Here is a 19,254-nt window from a genome sequence, read left to right on the forward strand (position 1 = left end):
CTTACAACCTAAATTATTGTACATTTTCAGGAGAAGTACAAAAATAAGAAAATAGTTAAAATTCATTCTTTCACATTATTGCTTGTGCTTTTTATTTAGAATAAAGATTCACTTGTAGAACAGCTGAATTCCAGTCAGTATAACAAGAAATTTGAAAACTGGTTTTGAAAAAGAGGAACTGGATTTCTGTGAGGGGCAGATCTCCTACCTGCTCTGAAATGTAACCTTTGGGGAAATTAAAGAGATGACTCAATGTAATGCACAGTGTGCCTGTACAACCAGTAAATCAAAAGGGACAGGGTCACAGTGCATTCTTTTGTCTCTTATCTGGCAGAGGATTTCGTTTTCAGTTGCAGTACAGAACAAGAAATGGAATTTCAGTTCACAAATGTGGCAGACTACTGACTGAACAGCCTTCAAAAGAAGACAAAAAAAAATCTTTAAATGTTACAGGAGATAAACACAAACATGTGGGTGTTTCTGTTTGTTTTTTTTGTTGGTTTGTTTGCTTTGGTTTTTTGTTTTGTTTTGTTTTTTAGCAGATCACCTGCATTGTGTTGAGATAATGTTGAGATTTCTCATTAGGTTGCTACATGTATTATAAATATATGATTTTGTGAACATTTCTGATTCATAGGTTTTGAAATGAAGTCCTAAATGTAGATGTCCCAGATAGCAACCAATAGTGAATGACACAAGGTTGATCTGTACATAGGAAAGCAGTACTTCTATCTAGATTACAGCGAGTTGAACAAAATGTGAAAATTCAGTTTTACAAATCTGTCGGTATTGATTTTGTAAACCAGTGATGTTAACAGAAGGAGATCACTTATATTTTTGAAATCTCTAGGTATATTTATTTTAACAATATATCAGTGAAAGTCAAAAAGATGAATATAGGTGCTGGGTGTCTCTGAAAATCCCCCCTGTTTTGCTTTATGATTCATATAAAATATTATTTTAGTAATATTTAAAGCATTATTAAAATGAAATCAGAGTATGCTTTATCAGTTGTGAACTCTTTTTGCTACATTAGGTAGGCACTAGAAAGTCAGCATGATATTAATATATTGGGTTGGCCCACCAGGCACCCACCTAGTCACTCTCTCACTCCCCCTTCTCAACAGGGTGGGGGAGGAAAATAAGATGGACAAGCTCGTAGGTTGAGATAAAGGCGGTGTCATAAAAAAAGCAAAAGCCATGCATGAAAGCAAAGCAAAAGGAGGAAATTTATTCCTTGCCTCTTGCTCACTTCCAGCCTACTGGCCTTTTGAGAAGGATTTGGAGACACAGCCTTGATGCTGTGAGAGCAATACTCCGCAAAAGCCAGAAAATTGGTATGTTATCAACACAGTTATAGCTACAAATGCAAAGCACAGTCCTGTATGGCTGCTATGAGCAAAGTTACCTCCGTTCCAACCAGAACCAGTGCATATACCAAAAGGAGGTGTTCGGTATTATGTCTGATTTAATGATCATCTTTAGATATATTTTTCTGTTTGTATATGAGCATTTGGAAAAGATGTTTTAGAAAACACAAAGGGACATTTAATATTTGACATACAGCTAGTGAAATATTCATTTAGAAAAAATAATATATATATTTATTTAAATTTTGATTACAAATGGGATTTACAAGTCCTGAAATATGATAATGTATTCATACTCCACCTCTAGCCAGCAGTTTCTATTGATTAGTTCTCATAGCATTTTACTGCCTTCCACTTTCACAGTGGCATACGCCTTACTGCAAGAAGGGAGCTGTTTATTATCATCTTTTTTAAACAAACAAAACAAAAAACAAACACAAAATAGTCTTGTACAAGGCTTAAAAGATACATTTTTAGCAGAAGAATTACATTCAGCCTCATCTTTTTCAGAGCAGGCACTTCCAACCATTCTCACATCCTAAAAAACTGGTTTCAGACTGCAAAGAGAATTTTTGTGGTGGTTGTTTCTGAGCAGAGAGGCTTTTAATTACTCTGCAGAACCTCCCAGCAGCCTTCTATTTCCTCAATTCATCATTGTACAATATCCGTTTAATTAAAAAATCTCCCACATAATCAATAAGGAAATACTTGAAAAATAAATGTAAACATTACATTCCTGAATCCTTACAGGCATCTAATGTTAGGATCTCAAGGTATTTGTATTAATGACACTATTTGCTTCAGTCAGTAATATGTCGGTGATAACTTTCTCACACTATAAAATTATTTCTGGATGAGATTATCATTGAACAGTAGTTCTTTGATATGTTTTCCATCATAAGCATCAGACAAAGATAGAACATCTACTCTCTAGTTTATTTGATTCTGTGTATATCTGCCCTGATAGCCATCTGTTCAACTTTAGATTTAACTTACTTTTTAATGAAATCTTAATTGCAGTTTACTAATTCCTATAAAAATTTCTTACTGACAATGATTTATCATGTAACCTTTTACATTATTCAGATATTCAGATATACATATTTTTCAACCTTACATCTAATCAAAATACATATTTTTTCAGTTAGAATTATATAATATAATAATCTCTATATTTTCCATAGTCTCACTGATTTTAGTTGCAGTTTGGGAAGTATATAGACTTGCAAGGACAATTTATGGGCATTAGACTGGTTTAGTAATGATATATAATTCTAATAACTGAATTCAAACCTCCAGAAGATGATTTGTCTCATCCTGAGATGTTGTTGTGAGTTAACTCTGGAAGGCAGCATTAGTGTGTTATCGGCACTGTTTTGGTCACACATCTAAAAGACAGCACCATATGGGCTGCTATGAGGAAAATTAACTCCATCCCAGCCGACCTGGTACAGATGTCTAAGATAAGTCAGATAAATTGCATCTATTGCATCTCTAAAGTGCTTATTTCTCCTCCATTGATGATGGAAAGAAATTAACTGTTATAGGGGATTCTAAAATTACTATCTGAAATTGAGACTTCTTAAAAAAAAGTCTAAAGTTACATGATATGAATCCCAGCATTTGTAACTAACTGGCCCTAAAGATATAACTAAAAACTTAATGTCTGGGTATCAAATATGCACACATATATACCTAGCTCTCTCCATTGTTTGGTGGCATGGGAAAAAATAGAAGAATATTCTTTATGAGGATGAAGTTCACAACAAAATTTGTCTTTTCTCCATTTATGTGTCTTAAAGTTGTATTACAAGTGATAGTGCTTGAACATACACTTACAATGTGTGGTTCTGCCGTATGCCCATCTTCTGATAATTCATTTTGAAGTTATTAAAAGAAGGCTGTATTGTAAAGTGGACAGGGGTGACCTTATTGCACTCTACAGGTACCTTAAAGGAGGCTGTAGCAAGGTGGGAGTTGGTCTATTCTCCCATGTGCCTGGCAACAGGATGAGGGGGAATGGGCTCAAGTAGGAAGAACTTTACTGAAAGGGTTGTGAGGCATTGGAATGGGCTGCCCAGGGAAGTGGTGGAGTCACCATCCCTGGAGGTCTTTAAAAGATGTTTAGATGTAGAGCTCAGTGATATGGTTTAGTGGAGGACTGGTTAGTGTTAGGTCAGAGGTTGGACTTGGTGATCTTGGAGGTCTCTTCCAACCTAGATGATCCTGTGATTCTGTGATAATATGCAATATGTTGAGCTATGTTGATTTTAGGATCAAATCCTTAATCTATTTCTGACAATTTGTCCTCTTTGTTTCAATGATAATTTTATGTACATGCTGAGTAGGGTAAGAACAAGAGAATATAGTAGTAAGCACAATGCAGAGCAAATCTGTAGCAGATCCAGTGTTGAACTCTTTGGGGCTGTATGTTCTGTATGGTACAGATGATGGTCAAGTAGTTGTAATCAAGGTGTTTGCTTTGGCAGACGAGTGAAAGAACAGGCTGTCTTCTTTCCTGCATTTTCCATCTGAAATCCTCTGCCATGATTATATGCCAGCTCTTGTCAACTGACTGGCCCTAGACCCAGTTGTTCTTTATATACCAATTTCAAGTAATATAGTAAAGAAGCAATCTCCTCAATTTGTATATTGCTTGAAGTCTAGTTCTTTTCCATCTGTTCTGCAATCTGCTGCTGTTGCTATATTATGAGACAAGTCAACCAAATCCTTAGACTGGCTTCTGAGTTTTCATGACACTATTTGCTCCATTTTTTCCTCAAAAGTACCTGTAAGCACGGTATATTTTTTATTCTGAACAATTACAACAGTTTCTATATCTCAAGTCTGATATTATGGGCTACAGCAGGACTGATACGCACCAGTCATCTTCCATAGATATGAAACCAATCATACATAACAGAAAAATATTTCCTGTTCTGTTGCACCTGTAAACAACTTTAAAGAATAACTTTTTCTTATCTGAGAGTTTCCTAATTCATTTTGATTTAGGCCAAGAGTATCGTCTATGTGTATACAGACTGTAGAACTTGGACAACATTTTTGAAAAAAATATTTACAGGTAAAATGTTTTAGAAGGTCATTATTTAGAGTTCCTTCTTTGGCTGTATCAAATTGCAATATCCATCTTCCATGTGAATAAAGTCTCACTCTCTCTCTTTCTTTTAGGCTGAATTATTGTTTCTGCAGACACAGTTCTTTCAAAAGCATAGTAAGGGTGGCATGCTAATACCATTTTTGTTTTTCATAAGACCCCGCATATTCATCTCTACCATTGCATAATGATGTTCCAAACTGTCATATTCCTTCAAGTCCATTAAAATATTCTTCCAATTCCTTGAACAAACTGTAGTTTCAGCCTCCTTTTATCTACATATGCAGCAAAGCATCTGTAAGCAGCTAGACACGCTAAAATAACATTATAGAAAGCATATATTCCTTTGTCTGAAATGAAGGTTTTAGTTGAATGCTTTTCAAGGAAGGATGCACCTCTCTTTTTCATTTTGTAGTGAAACTTATTCTGAAATGCTGAGATTCTGGACAATTGAATCTTTACAAGAGGAGTAGCAAAATACATCTGAATCTAAACACTTTTCTAAAACCAATAGAGGATTGTGACAATAGCAATTCCATTTTTGGCTCTCACCTTTCTTCCTATTCAAATATTTTGTACTTGAAATCTATTTATGAGTTTACGTATGCTTATCTTGTCATCTCCCTCCCATCAAATTAAGTCAGTCCAGTTTCCTCTTTTCTTTTCCTTCTTTTAAATATATATTTTTTGATATTCTTCTTCTCCTATTGCATTTCATTTTCACTGGTTTTGGCTGATTGATTATCACTCCATAGTCCTTGTCAAATTCAGTGTGTAACATCTTTGCATGTCAAGGGATCCCAACACCCACTGGAGGAATCCATGGCACAGATGTAAGAGCCATTAGTGTTCATGAAGGTATCATCTGAGCATCAGACACAAGCATCTTCTGTTACTAGTAAGTTTCTCCAAGGGCCTCTGCTCCACTTTTTAGGCTTTGCCCATATACAACACGATCCTATAACAACAAGATCCTGTAGGAGACTGATTAAGTTTTCAGTTAACTTTACTGTTATCATTTTGACTTGTTCTATCTCTCAATGTCAAAAAATAAATCAAAAAAACTCATATGCTGCATTAATAATATATGCCTATGTGCATGGTTAACTTTTGTATTATTTATGTTATTTTAAAACACTTACATTTGTCTTATTTTGTGGAGGATATTTAACAAATACTTAACTCTGTAGTGATGTGAAGAAAAAAAAATGAAGTGCTCTCTTCCTTCTCCAAACTGTTTGGGGTGATATATACTGGCATATACTTTATTTTATTGAACTCTAATAGAAGGATAAAGAGAGGAAAATCTTGGCTGTTTGAATAGAAGTAGTCTGTGCCAAATAGTTGGTCACATTAGGACTGTGTTATATGGATGAGGTTTTCCCACAACAGAAAGAGACCTGAACTAGAAGACCAGAGCAGTGAGCTATAAAGTGCACTCACTTTCTAGCACCCTTCTAAATTTTGTTTAGATATTTAAGTTGGGTAATCTTTGTTTGTGAGATAAATATATAGTTTTAAATAAATGTTTTAATTTTATTTTAAATAAAATTAAATCTTTAAACAATTTATGCAAGGAAAGCCTTGAGCAATCTGATCTAATGTCAATTAGCCCTGTTGAGGGGGTGGACAAGATCATCTCTTGAATTTCATTCCGACCTTTTTTTTTTTTTTCCTGTGATTTTATCTACTCTGTTTAATTACTACTAATTGCTTATCTGGTGGATCTTTCAATATTCTAATAGATACTTAAGAAATCTTCACCTTACCCTGAAACTTTCATATATTCCAATCTCCATTCTGCAAATACAGCCAACACTCCACAAGCTCCACTTCAGGTATTACTTACTCAGTGTTCCTTTTATAGAGCACTTCTGCAATGCAAAGTAGATGGATTCTGCCCATGCTATCCATCCATTCAGCTTCAGATGTTATCACCTACTGTCTTGTTCCTGACTCATTCATTTATAATATTAGTTATCTTTACAGAGAAAAAACAAAACAAAAAAAAAAAACACAACTACTTCTAAAATATTGGCACAGAATCACCTGTTCTACAACCTTGACACTATTGAACTATTATTCACAATTTTAATGATCATGATACAAAATCCCAGATTGGTCCAGATAATTAAAAACAGTCATTAAAAGTCCTATACAATCTATGTTACACTCTCTCTGAGAACTTTGCTTACATGATCTGAGTTTGGTTCATAAGTTAACATGAGAAGTTTCTTGTGAAACAATAATTAAAAGGAAAATAGAAAACTGGTAAATTGATTTTGATACTTTACAGATATAATTAAGCCTCAAGTTCCCTTGACTTTTACCGTAGGATGAATGTTTTCCTGTCTGTAGTTAAGCTTTGAATCTTCTAAAGGCATACCTGACCTTATTTTGTGTTGTAGTTTGAGGTAGAAATACATTTTTCTGAAAGAAAAATCTTGCAAAACAAATTCTATTCCAAAGTGATTTGGACAAGTTTTTTCAGTCTCACAAGATTTTTGGCAAATTAAAAGAATTTTCTGTCCTGAACCAGCAAAAGATATTAAAATCTTGAAAATGCTTATGATATAAAAGTTTAGAAAGAAAGACGGAATAATTATAGAAACAGATTAAAAAAAAAAAATCTAGCTAAATATTTCTAAAAATAAATAACGTAAATTTCAAACCCAACCCTGAGGTAATTTTAAATTTTGAGAAGTGGAAGGCTTTACGTTTTGAAAATATGCTTATATTTAATTTTTTTTCCCAGTCCAGTCCATTAAAAGCAATATTTTCCTTTAAGTGATTCCACACTATGTATGACCTGCCTTTTGATAATAATAAATTTCTCTTAATTGTCTTTTTCTCATAACTTTGACTACTATTTTGACTACACAGACTATGTCTGTGCAGCTTCAGATACTCTGATGTCTCTGCAGCAAAATTCTGGAAACAAAAATGTCAAAACAAAAACTTACCACACTGTACTGATGTATTGGAAAAAAAAAAAAAGTACCCTATTTAGCAGCAGTTACACTCCTCCACCTCAAGTTAACATAAGTTCGATGCAAAGTGTAAGGTGAGTCATATGTCATATCTCCCTCACTTTGCAAATTGGCATCCATATGCAGATTGCATTCATCTGGATTTACAATTCTCAAATTAAAACCACATCCAGCGGGTTGCTTTTCAAAGTTAACGCTGATCCAGCCTCAAATGTAGTGAAGCACCTTGTCTCATTCCAGTCACAAAAGTCACAAGAAGTTCTTGCAGTGTCTTCCAGTGTTCAGTGAAACACTAGGAGTCCCCTAGTCCATGCAGAAAGGACAGTCCTTTGGTTACTTGTCATTCAGCTGCATGGTATTAGTACAGCTTCCTGAAAATGAAGTGTCCACAGAATTATTTAATCATAAAATCATATTGTGAGTTGGAAGGGACCCACAAGGATCACCACTGATCCAGCTCTTGGTACCCAGGATCACCCAAAAAATCAGACCATGTGTCTGAGAGCATTGTCCAAATGCTTCTTGAACTCTGCCAGGTGCTGTGATGACTTTCTTGGGCAGCCTGTCCCAGTGCCTGAGCACCCTCTGGGTGCAGAACCTTTCCCTAACGCCCAGCCTGACCCTCCCCTGTCCCAGCTCCATGCCGTTCTCTTAGGTCCTGTCGCTGTCCCAAGAGAGCAGAGCTCAGCGCTTGCCCCTCCGCTCCCCTCGTGAGGGAGCAGCAGGCTGCCAGGAGGCCTCCCTTCAGCCTGCTCTGCTCTGGGCTGAGCAAACCAAGGGACCTCAGCTTCTCCTCATAGGTCTTCCCCTCTTGAGCCTGCACCATCTTTGAGGCCCTCCTTTTGAAACTCTGATAGTTTTATGTCCTTCTTATATTGTGGTGGCCCAATACTGCACACAGTACTCGAGGTGAGGCTGTACCAGCATAGACCAGAGTGGAACAATAACCTTCCTCAACCATCTAAACTAACTTAAACTTCCCAAACGTCTGTTATATACCTTAGTTTCTGTTATTTCCAATTTCTAGTAACTAATTTTTTTAAGTATTGCTTGACAAAAAATTATCTGAATTTTCAGATGAAGCAAAACTCTAACATTCAAAAAAAGTTAGACATAAAAAAAAATCCACATATTTACAGTTTTCTAAATTTTAGAAACTCAGTATACATTTTTCATCAATGTTTATGTGTGTAATCTAGCTTGCTGTTTAACAGCTTGTTGAAAATAGGCAATTGTCCTTCTCCATATGCATATAGGAAGGGCAAAGACTGCAAACTTGTATGTCTGTGGTGTGGTATAGAGTGGTGAGTCACAATTGGATTTAAACCCTCAAAATGGGTACACCCAAGGCCAGTTGTCCTGTTTGTGCTCCTGGGCATTTGGGATCTTTTTACTAAAAAACTATTTTGATATCATAATATAGAGGCAAATAGAGTGAATCAAATAAGACATATCAGGTACCAGTTCATACACAGACCCGTCGATTACTTACAGAAATTTTCTAGCCTATTCAAAGAGATACTAAAAAATGAAAAAATTCTTTTAACTTGTTTGATTAGCCACTAAAACAATTCTCACTAAACAAATCATTTAGCAGAATGTAAATCTCTTTATCCTCTCCCATAGTGTTAAACAGGCCTGTAAAAAAGGCAAGAGACAACCCTTCATGTCATTGATGTCATTTATGTCATTCAGGAAAATAATTTACACAATTGTTATAGAGTTTAAGTGGAAGTATAAGTGGCTACAAATAAACTGCTGCAGTGATTGTGCCTGTGCGAGTGTGGAGGGAAGTTCATAGGACTGCGATGTAAGTTAATGTGAGCCTTCATCTGTTAGCACGGTAGCTGTAGAAGTGTTTCAGACAACCTGCCCTTGGCTGAGTAGTGTAACCATTACTTGCTGCTGACATGCTAAATGCTCTCTTCAGCCTTTTTTTTTTTATTTTGTTTTGTCTGGCTAAACAGAATATACCTGTACTGATATACAATGCACAAGAACAGCAAAGAGCTTGGAAAATATGAACAAAAATCCCATGGGTATAATACATTTGAGTAATCAAACAATTTGTCAAACTCTGTTGTCTGTCATCTTTTGTGTTTTTTTCTCAGACTATCTCATCTGTAGGAAGGGCTTTGTAGTGGAACCTCTAGGAGCAGTACAGCTTTCTGCATTGAAGCACTTAGCACAGTGATGGGGAACGTTGCTCATCTATGAGATGAGAAATCTGGGTTCAGGTCCCAGTTCAGCCACTAATGCTCTCTGATTTTGTGTCATTTAAAGTTTGGCTTAAATAAAGTGATGTAGGTGTATCAGATTCTGACATCTAAACTCTCTGGGAGTATGTCAACACTCATGAAGATTACCTTCAGCCCAAGGAACTATATTAAGGACAATAATATGTTTTAAAGCCTGTGTTAACTGGTCTCAGGATGCTGATTTACTTGAGTAACTTACTCAAAGTAAAGTAACTTACTTTAAGCATCTTAATTACCCTATACTTTTGATCTAATCCAAACTCGTGTCCTGAGTCTCTCCCTGTAGCCTATACAGAGGCTCATATGATGGCTAGAAAAGACTATTTTGGTTTAACCCAGCAGGCAGCTGAGCACCCCACAGCCATTCACTCCCTCCCTCCTGTCTCTATGTGATGGGGGAAGAATCAGAAAAAGGTAAAACTCATATGTTGAGATAAAGGTGAATGAACAGAAAAGGAAGTGATAATAAGAATAAACAGTAATAATAATAGAATATACACAACAAATGATGCACAGTGCAATTGCTTACCACCTGATGCCCAGCAAGTTGGCAAATAGTGGCAGCCCTCCTGGCTAACTCCCCCCAGTTTTACTGTTCAGCATGACTCATAGAATACCCCTTTGGCCAGTTTGAGTCAGCTGTCCTGCTTCTGTTCCCGAACAGCTTCTTGTTCTTCCCCAGCCTCCTCGCTGGTAGAGCTGTGTGAGAAGCTGAAAAGTCCTTGGCTTAGTGTGAGCACTGCTCTGCAACAGCTAACGCATCAATGTGTTTCCAGCATTATTATCATCTTAAATCCAAAACACAGCACCATACCAGCTTCTATGAAAAAAAATAAAAAATTAACTGCTCTAAAACTGGAAGAAAGCAAGTTCCTTTTTCATATGTGGAAGTTGTGAAGAGGTACCCCACTCAAATCCAGCAATAGTAGTATGAGACATATATCTTCAGTTATCCTTCACCAGAATAGGCTGAAACATGTATTTCTCATCCTCTTTTCTTATGGGTTCTGATAGTGAGATGCAGTTCTCTAACCTGGAAAGAGATTGAACCAGTATTCCCTGGATGAGTGATTGTATCTCATGCGTTTCCTACCATTTAAGTTAGGTACATACACCTCTCTACATTAACAGACAGAAATATGGTTGCTGTGTTTTTCAGTGTTTGCTGCATTTTCCAATGGGCCTTGTCTACTAGGCAGGCTTGCAAAACACTTTGCAGATGGAGCTCTGCAGGCAAACCAAGTGGAGGAATAACTGCTTCACTGATATCAATCAACACAGATGTGAGCCAGAAGCCAAAATGCTTATTCCTGTGGCTAGTGAGACGTTCCTGTACATGCCTAGCAGCAGAACTTTAAATGGCTTGGGAGGGCTTGGGAGCTTGAAAGACTAAGTCCCCAGAGTATGTTAGGCAGCCCTTGGGCCTGTAGGCTGATGAGCAGAAGTTTTCAGAATTACAGGTCTGGTGCCTGATTTCTGAAAACATGTATAAATAAGTTACTAACAAACAGTGTTCAGTTGCAGCCTCAGTTCATTAGTCTCAGGTGTTCTGCACTGTGCCGTGGATCTGTCCCAGGAAAGAGCCTGCTATGGTCTAGCCATTACTGAATCCTGGTTTTATTGTGCCTTGTAGATTAGCCTGCTGAGCCTCTAGTAGCAGTTACCTCATTGATGCCTTGTCAAGCCAAATATGTGGTTCAGTGCCTCTTAATGTTCTCTGTTCTGGTGTCATTGAAAAAGTTTCATCTGTACCTCCAAAGTATTCACTGGGAATGGTTGGTGACTGTGTGACTAGGTGTTGTGCTGTCTGTACTGTTGGCAGGTAGCTATGTGTTAACACCACTTTCGTTATGGTGTGCCAGTTTATAGGTCAGCAGATCCTGTCTTTGCATCTTCCAGTTCCAGATGACTCCAGTTTCTGGCAGCAGAGGGGTAGTTTTTCAGCTGAGCAAAGTGCTACCGTGTTTCTCATTTGCCATTCTGTCATTTTAGAGTGCAAAATATGGATCAGGAACTGTATCTACGGTCTTTTTTTGTATGTTTTCAATTATTCTGACACTCTTTGCCTCTGCTAAATCAAGAAGCTTGTGATGACATGTCAAAACACACATCTTTTCAGACTGTGTGAACCCCCATGCTGTCACTTGTTGGCCATTGTCAACACGTTCCACTTTGTCAGGTGCACCGAAGAAGATGAATTCAGTGAATTGACTATTTAGGGGGAATGCCAGATAATAAAACTGCCTCATAAGAGCATGTATCAGACTGCAGAACATGTAGACTTTTAATCACTTTTCATAAGATAGAAGACAGCTAGGCCTGCTCTCCTTTTGGAAGAGCCTCAAGCTACTACTTCATGGGTGCTGTTCCTGTAGACTCTGTACAGAACATGCTGTGTGCTGTGCCTTAGATACTCTGGAGTATGCAAAAAGCCATCTGAAGGATTGTTAAAATGCACCAACGCCCTGTAGGCACTAAATGTCTGTAATGAGGCAACTACAACTTCCCATAAATGTCAACACTCTCTTTGCAGTCCATTTAGATCTAGGTTCAGTTCAGATGTGTCTGGATTGTCAGATGTGTCATGGGATTTACTGGAGTTCCAGATCCATCTGGATTATCAGCTGGAGACCAGGATACATCACAGCACCTGGAATGATGTAGTCACCTAGGTTTAACAATGGCTTTTGGTATATGAACGTAGCGTTTTGACACAGTAGCCATCCTGCACTAACAAAAGGTATACAACTCCTTCACCTAGCACATCTACAGTAGGGTAAGGACAAATTGTGCTCTAATCTTCACTTGCTATCTTGTTGAAGGCTCCATTGAGAGTTTGGATCCCTGGTTTATGCTTAAATGTAAGTGCCTAAATTCATGTGATGGTCAGGAAGACACCACCTCAGCCTTGAGTTTTGGCTGTGGGTTTTCTTTCAGTGCCTGTAACAATGTTGATAGCATCACAGTGGTTCATACATCTGTATCCATCCTAAAAGTGCTCTGTGTGCTTTCAGACTGTTAGTCATTTTGGAGGCTGCTGAAGTGTCATCCTTCTTTAAAAAATAAAAATAAAAATAAAAATAAAAATTGAAATCTCCTTTTCTTTGAAAAATTGCTCTGGGGTTACTGCAATAGTTTCCCTCTTTGTCTGATCTGGGCACACTGGTACAAACTCCAAAAAGTGATGAAATACATGGTGCTTCTACATCATTTTCTGATTGCCTATTATTAACTTACCTTTTGCAACAACATGGATGTAGACATCACAAGATGATGATGTTTTTGGGACTATTTTAGAACTATGTCTTTCTACTTAGTCTCTTCATCTCCCTCCCTCTAGCCCCCCCCCCCCCCTTTTTTTCTTTTTTTTTTTTTTCTGTCTTTTGGTTCCTTTGCTTTATCGTGTTGTATGAAAAAGGCGGTCTGCCTTCCACAGACTTTGGGCTGGAAAGAGCAGTTTCCATTGCTTAGCAGCTTCCAGTTTTATTATCAAAGATTAATAGTAGGTTTGTCCCAAATCCCAGTTACAAGCTTGTCCTTTATCTATAGCTTTCACAAGCATGGGCTCCTCAGCCTTTAATTATTTAGTTATCTTCTCTGTTTCTGAAGAGCTTTTTGCTCAGTTATGAGCTTTAACTGCTGTGTTTTTCCAGTCAGTGTTTTCTTAGGTTGTGCTGCTCATGCAATATGAATGTACCTTGCTACAGAATTTGAGTATGGCAAAACAAACAGAATCCTTCTGACAAACTATATAAAACCCAGGTGGACCATGAAAGCTATATGGAACCCAACAGCCATTAACCCTCCTGGCAGACCTGGGTCTTAGCCATGAAACAGAGTAACTAGTTAAAGAAAACTCTGATCACTAGCTAACAGAGAGAAAACTGCGGATTTTTTCAAAATAGAACTAATTTTACTTTGTAAAATATATATATTCTTACTGGTAAAATATATACCCATGTTGCATCATGAGGCAAGCATGGCTTTTTAAAAAATGTCAGCTACTCTCATTTGCATGAAATTAAAACGTGAAAATTAAAAGTGATTTTTTTTTTTTTCATTTTTAGCAGCCCCAAATCCATATTTTAAAAAACAAGTCATCTTCTCTTTGTGTTTTTAAATGAAAATAATACTGCAGAGACTGGGATGTAATGCTAATCATAGAATCATAGAATGGCTCAGGTTGGAAGGGACCTTACAGATCATCTGGTTAGAACCCCTCAGCCATAAGTAGGGATGCCACCCACTAGATAAAGGTTGGCCAAGGCCCTATCCAACCTGGCCTTGAACACCTCTAGGGATGGGGCATCTACAACCTCTTTGGGCAACCTGTGCCAGTGCCTCACCACTCTCTGAGTCTAACATCTAAATTCTAAATCTCCCCTCTTTTAGTTTAAAACCATTTCCCCTTGTCCTGTCATTAATCTGGTTGAGCAAAAAGTCACCTCCATCTTTTTTAAGTCCCCTTTAAGTACTGTAAAGCCACAATAAGGTCATCCTGGAGGCTTCTTTTTTGTAGGCTGAACAGCCCCAGCTCTCTCAGCCTTTCAGTGTAGGAGAGGTGCTATAGCAGCCCTCTGATCATCTTAGTGGCACTCCTCTGGACCCGCTCTAACAGCCTCGCATCTTTCTTGTGCTGGGGGACCCAGACCTGGATGCAGTGCTCCAGGTGGGGCCTCACAAGGGCAGGGACACAATCCACTCCTTCACCATGCTGCCCACCCCTCTGTTGATGCAGCCCAGGCTGCAGTTGGCCTTCTGGGCTAAAGGTGCACACTGCTGGCTCCTGTCGAGCTTCTTGTCCACCAGAACACCCAAGTCCTCCTCTGCAGGGCTGCTCTCAGTGAGTTCTTCTCCCAGTCTGTGCTTGTGTCTGGGATTGCCCTGACCCAGGTGCAGAACATTGAACTTGGACATGTTGAACCTCATGAGGTTCACATGGGCCCACTTTTCCAGCTTGCCCAGATCCCTTGGATGGCATCCTTTCCTTCTGGTGTATCAATTGCACCACGCATCTTGAAGTCATCTGCAAACCTGCTGAGGGTGTACTCGATCCCACTGGTTATGTTATTCTTAAAGATATGAACACTACCAGTCTCAGGACAGACCCCTGAGGGATACCGCTCATCACCGGTCTCCACTTGTTCATAGAGCCATTGACCACCACTCTTGGGGTGTGGCCTTCAAGCCAACTCCTTATCCACTGAATGATCTACCCATCAAATCCATATCTCTGGAATCTGGAGACTAGTATGTCATGTGGGACCATGTCAAAGGCCTTACAGAAATACAGGAACATGACATCGATCATTCTTCCCCTGTCAGCTGATGTAGTCACTCCATTGTAGAAGGCCACCAGATTGGACAGGCAGGATTTGCCCCTGGTGAAGCCATGCTGGCTGTCTTGGATCACTTCTTTGTCTTGTATGTGCCTTGGCGTTGCTTCCAGAAGGACTTTTTCCATGATCTTCCCCGGCACAGAGGTGAGGCTCACCAGTCTGTAGTTCCCTGGGTCCTCCTTTCTACCCCTTTTAAAAATGGGAATGGTGTTTCCCTAATAGCTAACAAAATAGAAGTGTATTTCATTACTATTCCTAACAAGGCCTGAAAATATTTCTCACAGTCCATAAAAGTTGTAATTTTATTTTAATCAGTAAATGCACTTAAAATATACATGGATGACATTCCTATGAGTTTCTTCATAATAATGTTATTTTAACTCTAACTGAAGCTCTGTCAATTTGCATATTTAATTGTGGCATTCATTATAGATTACAATGCACAATTTATACTAGGCTTCTTGGATGCTTTCATATTTCAGATGTTCATATTTCAAATTTCAGAAAGGACTGCTAGGATGATCTGATGCTTTCAAGGCCTTTCTATGTATTTGAGTATTGTATCCACCTTGTCCAACCTTACTGTAAGCCTTGAGATACTTTAACATAAATGAAAACAAGTGACTACATGGAGAATTTCAATTTCAATTTAAAAAAAAATGGGTTACTTCTAGTCTGATAACTCTTCTACATGCTAATACCTATATACAGTGAGAAGTTGCCTCTCAGCCTTTTTGTATAACCTGTCGTGTATACATCATCCTGCCATGCGTGGCTGTGGTCAGCTCACTATATGCAGTGGGCTATAGGAGTTACCTTAGTGGCCTGGTTTTCATCAGTACTGTGCAAGTGTTCAGCCAGTTTCTGTACACCTGTAATCATGTATAATGCATATGAGAATGTATAATGCATATGAGAAATGGGAATAAAAAAGGTGAAAACTATGTTTTTCTGCATGTGTTTCACACTGACAAAAATGATAAAGATACCCAGGTTGCTTTTGGGGGTCACTTTTTACAGCTGATGTTCACATTGTGCCTTTTTTATTAATGAGACACTTCCTTAAGGAATGCAGACCTGATTATTTTTCAGCTTAACAAGTTGTTACAAGATTAACACAACGAAGGTGCAGGAAAAAAAAATTCCAATTGTTTCCCAGTTACAGAGAGACTGGGGGAATGCATCTGGAAAGTGCATGCTTGTCTGCTCTTACAGTCTTCCCTAGGTATCTGCTGTTGCCCTCTCTTGGAGACAGGAGGTTGGAACAGAGAGACATTTAGACTGACCCAGTATAGCTGCTTTTGTGTTCTTAGATCTTTATTAGAAACATGATAAATTTAGAATATCAATGATCTTATTAGCTACATAGAACATAATTAAAAATATCTTGGAAAAAGTGGTTGTTTTTTTTTGTGTTTTTTTTTTTTTCTTTTTTTCTTTTCCCCATTTTATTAGTATTTTAATTCCAGCAGAAATTCTAAGCCAACTGATTAGATGTTCAACTGATTAAAAAAATGCATGGTATTTTTTTTTAGTAACATATTAGCTAAAAGGTCACCAAATGTGTATAATCAAAAGAACCATTAGAGTATGCCATTTTACACATCTGTCATGAAACCATTCACTGACATTAACATTTATACTCTACAACTTACTAACTTATATCTAAGTAGTGATTCAGTGCTGTCCATGTATTTGTGTGAGCAAGACCTTGTATCCTGATCAAAAGTTTTGATTTTAATAAGACTGCTCTAGAAAGAGGGGTCATCTTGTGCTGATCCAGTTGCATAGATATCATCCCCTAGCTCCTAGAAATTAGAACATCAAGTATATAATAATGGTAAGGTTTGAATAATGCAATGTTCAAAGAAGTTGTTACATGCAACTGGGTTGGTTGGGTTGTGCATATCCTTAAATAGGCAAAGCATTATATAAGCAGTGTTTCCAGATATCTTGAAAACACAGATATCACTTGGGAAGTTAAAATATAATGGCTATAATTATTCAATGCGTTAGCTCCTGAGGGGAGTCGTGTCTTCCTAAATACTATAAAAGCCTTTTAGCCAAGGATATGACTACATTAAAAGCTGTGCTTTCTCCTAAAGAATTTTTAATCCAGCACAATTAATTTTACCTCCTTAACTGTCCTTTTATCTTCCTGATGAATTTAAGAGTAGAGGTCAAATTACCATGTAAGGTTTTAAATCCTATCTATTGCACTACTTAAACAGAATGAAAGCACTTCTTTAGGATTTAAGTAAAATTTATGTATGGAAATACATTATTATATATATCAAGAAACAATGGCCTCTCACTGAAATTCTCTATTCCTTGCAATCTTGTATTTAGAAACATGTATTTGTGTACCTGGTAGAGTTAAAAGTCAAGTGACTCAATTAGTTTTTGAAGAGAAGTTAAAGATTTTCATTTTTCATCATGAAGATTTTGCAAAGTCAACAATACTGCAAATGTTGCAATTCCATTTGTACAGAGAAAGAGGTAAAAAGTGTAAAATAGTTTTTATTTTTGGAAGCTATTCATAACCCTAAAGCCTTTGCCTATAGTTATCTCAGCACCTTCAAAAGAAACGTGGGCTGTAAAATCAGATTCACATTTCCATTTCTAATTGGAATTGACCCATCCTAGTTCAGTACTATGTCAAGACTCAGATCTAGCAGAAAAAGTGATTATGCAGGAAATGGGAAATCTTTCACAGTTAATCATAAATTTTGACACTAAAGCAAATTCTTTATAACTGCATTAAGCCAACGTGTTTAGCTTACAGACTGTGTTCTTGTTTCCACAGTGCATACATTATAACAGACTTCATGGGCATCAGGAATGAAAATTTTATGAAGGTAGCTGCAGTTGGGACTTGGATGGGAGATTTTGTCACAGCATGGATGGTAAGAAATACAATATTATGTTTTAAAAGAAAAAGAAGGAGTAAATTTTTTGTGTTTCAAGGAAAAGAGGAGAGGAGAAGAGAGAAATTCCATTTCTTGAAGTATTCGAGTATTTCAACTCAGAAAAAAAAAAAAAAAAGACAAATGGCAAAGTGGCAGAAAGGCAGGGTATTTAATTAGCTGGGAATCCTAAAGAGTTTCAGTTGAAATGAATTGGAGCATCACTTTGTTCCTTCTGTTATGAGTAGGAACTTTGCTGTTGACTTATGTAAAGACAGCACAGTCAGTATCCCTTCTTTGCTCTGAAGTGACATCATGACTGGCAATCTGGTGAAACTGAGAGTAATAATTCAAGAAAAACAAATCTAATGAAAAAGATTTAAAAGAATTACAAGTAATTGAATGATGTGATTAAGAGAAATGGAGGTAAGGGAAAGAAAGTAAAACTGTTACTTCTCAGAATTTGAAGGTAGCCTATTTGAATTGAAACTATCAGATCAAATTTGTCTTTAATTTACTGCTTTAGAGGAATAAACTTTTGAAAAAGATTAGATGTGTTTATGAGGCTGCTTTTCACTTGGATTATAGTTGTTAAAAAAGTTATTTCCTGAAATGTTGGCTGTCCAATTACCTACTTAGCAAAAGAGAACCAGAAAATGACGGTTAGCTGGTAACAAGATGAAGCATATGCAAATGTGTTTTTATTGTTCAGGAAAAGTATTTCTTAAACACAAAGTAATAAAAAGTGAATTCTTTTTTTTTTTTTTAAAGTAACATTAGATTTTATGATTAGTGTAGGTAAGAAATAACAACTGTGACTGTTACATTAGTAACTGAAGTCTTTATGACATTCATTTAAACTGGGGAAAGGAGTTCATTTTTAAGCTTTCAGGTTTGTTTTTAATTAATCTAAATCATTTTTTTCCCCTAGTGATTCATTGATACCTCAGTTTGTTTATTTAAAATGATCAACATAATTCTAAGGGGGTTCATTAAAACAGGGAACATTGCCTGATGATGAATGTATATCACTTATCATATAAACATGAAGGGAAAAAAAATCTGAGCACTGGGTGTAGCCAGTAACTGTAATAACCTATGATGTTAACAAAGGAACAAGCCAAGGTGTATGAATTTTCGGGCTCTGGTACGTGTTAGGAGAAAACGCTATAGGAATAGTTTCAAATAAGAATAATTGTGAGACTCTAAGACTATAGTCTATAAAACTATAAGAACAGTCTTAGAAGAGGAGTCTGAGTTTACAGCAATTTATCTT

The 19,254-nt window shown here is 37.2% G+C and overlaps 1 protein-coding gene across 5 annotated transcripts in view; it reads left to right on the forward strand.

The window, feature by feature from the left end:
• The window catches only part of TMEM117 (transmembrane protein 117), a 216,279-nt gene that overhangs the window by 78,359 nt on the left and 118,666 nt on the right, over positions 1-19,254 (forward strand). For all 5 annotated transcript variants that reach the window (XM_005009953.6, XM_027456884.3, XM_005009955.6 and 2 more), the window contains exon 4: positions 17,879-17,978. In XM_005009953.6, coding sequence (XP_005010010.2) covers positions 17,879-17,978 — 100 coding nt within the window. The remainder of the gene's footprint in view (positions 1-17,878; positions 17,979-19,254) is intronic.

This window comes from Anas platyrhynchos, chromosome 1 (genome assembly GCF_047663525.1).
Source record: "Anas platyrhynchos isolate ZD024472 breed Pekin duck chromosome 1, IASCAAS_PekinDuck_T2T, whole genome shotgun sequence".
Lineage (NCBI taxonomy): Eukaryota > Metazoa > Chordata > Aves > Anseriformes > Anatidae > Anas > Anas platyrhynchos.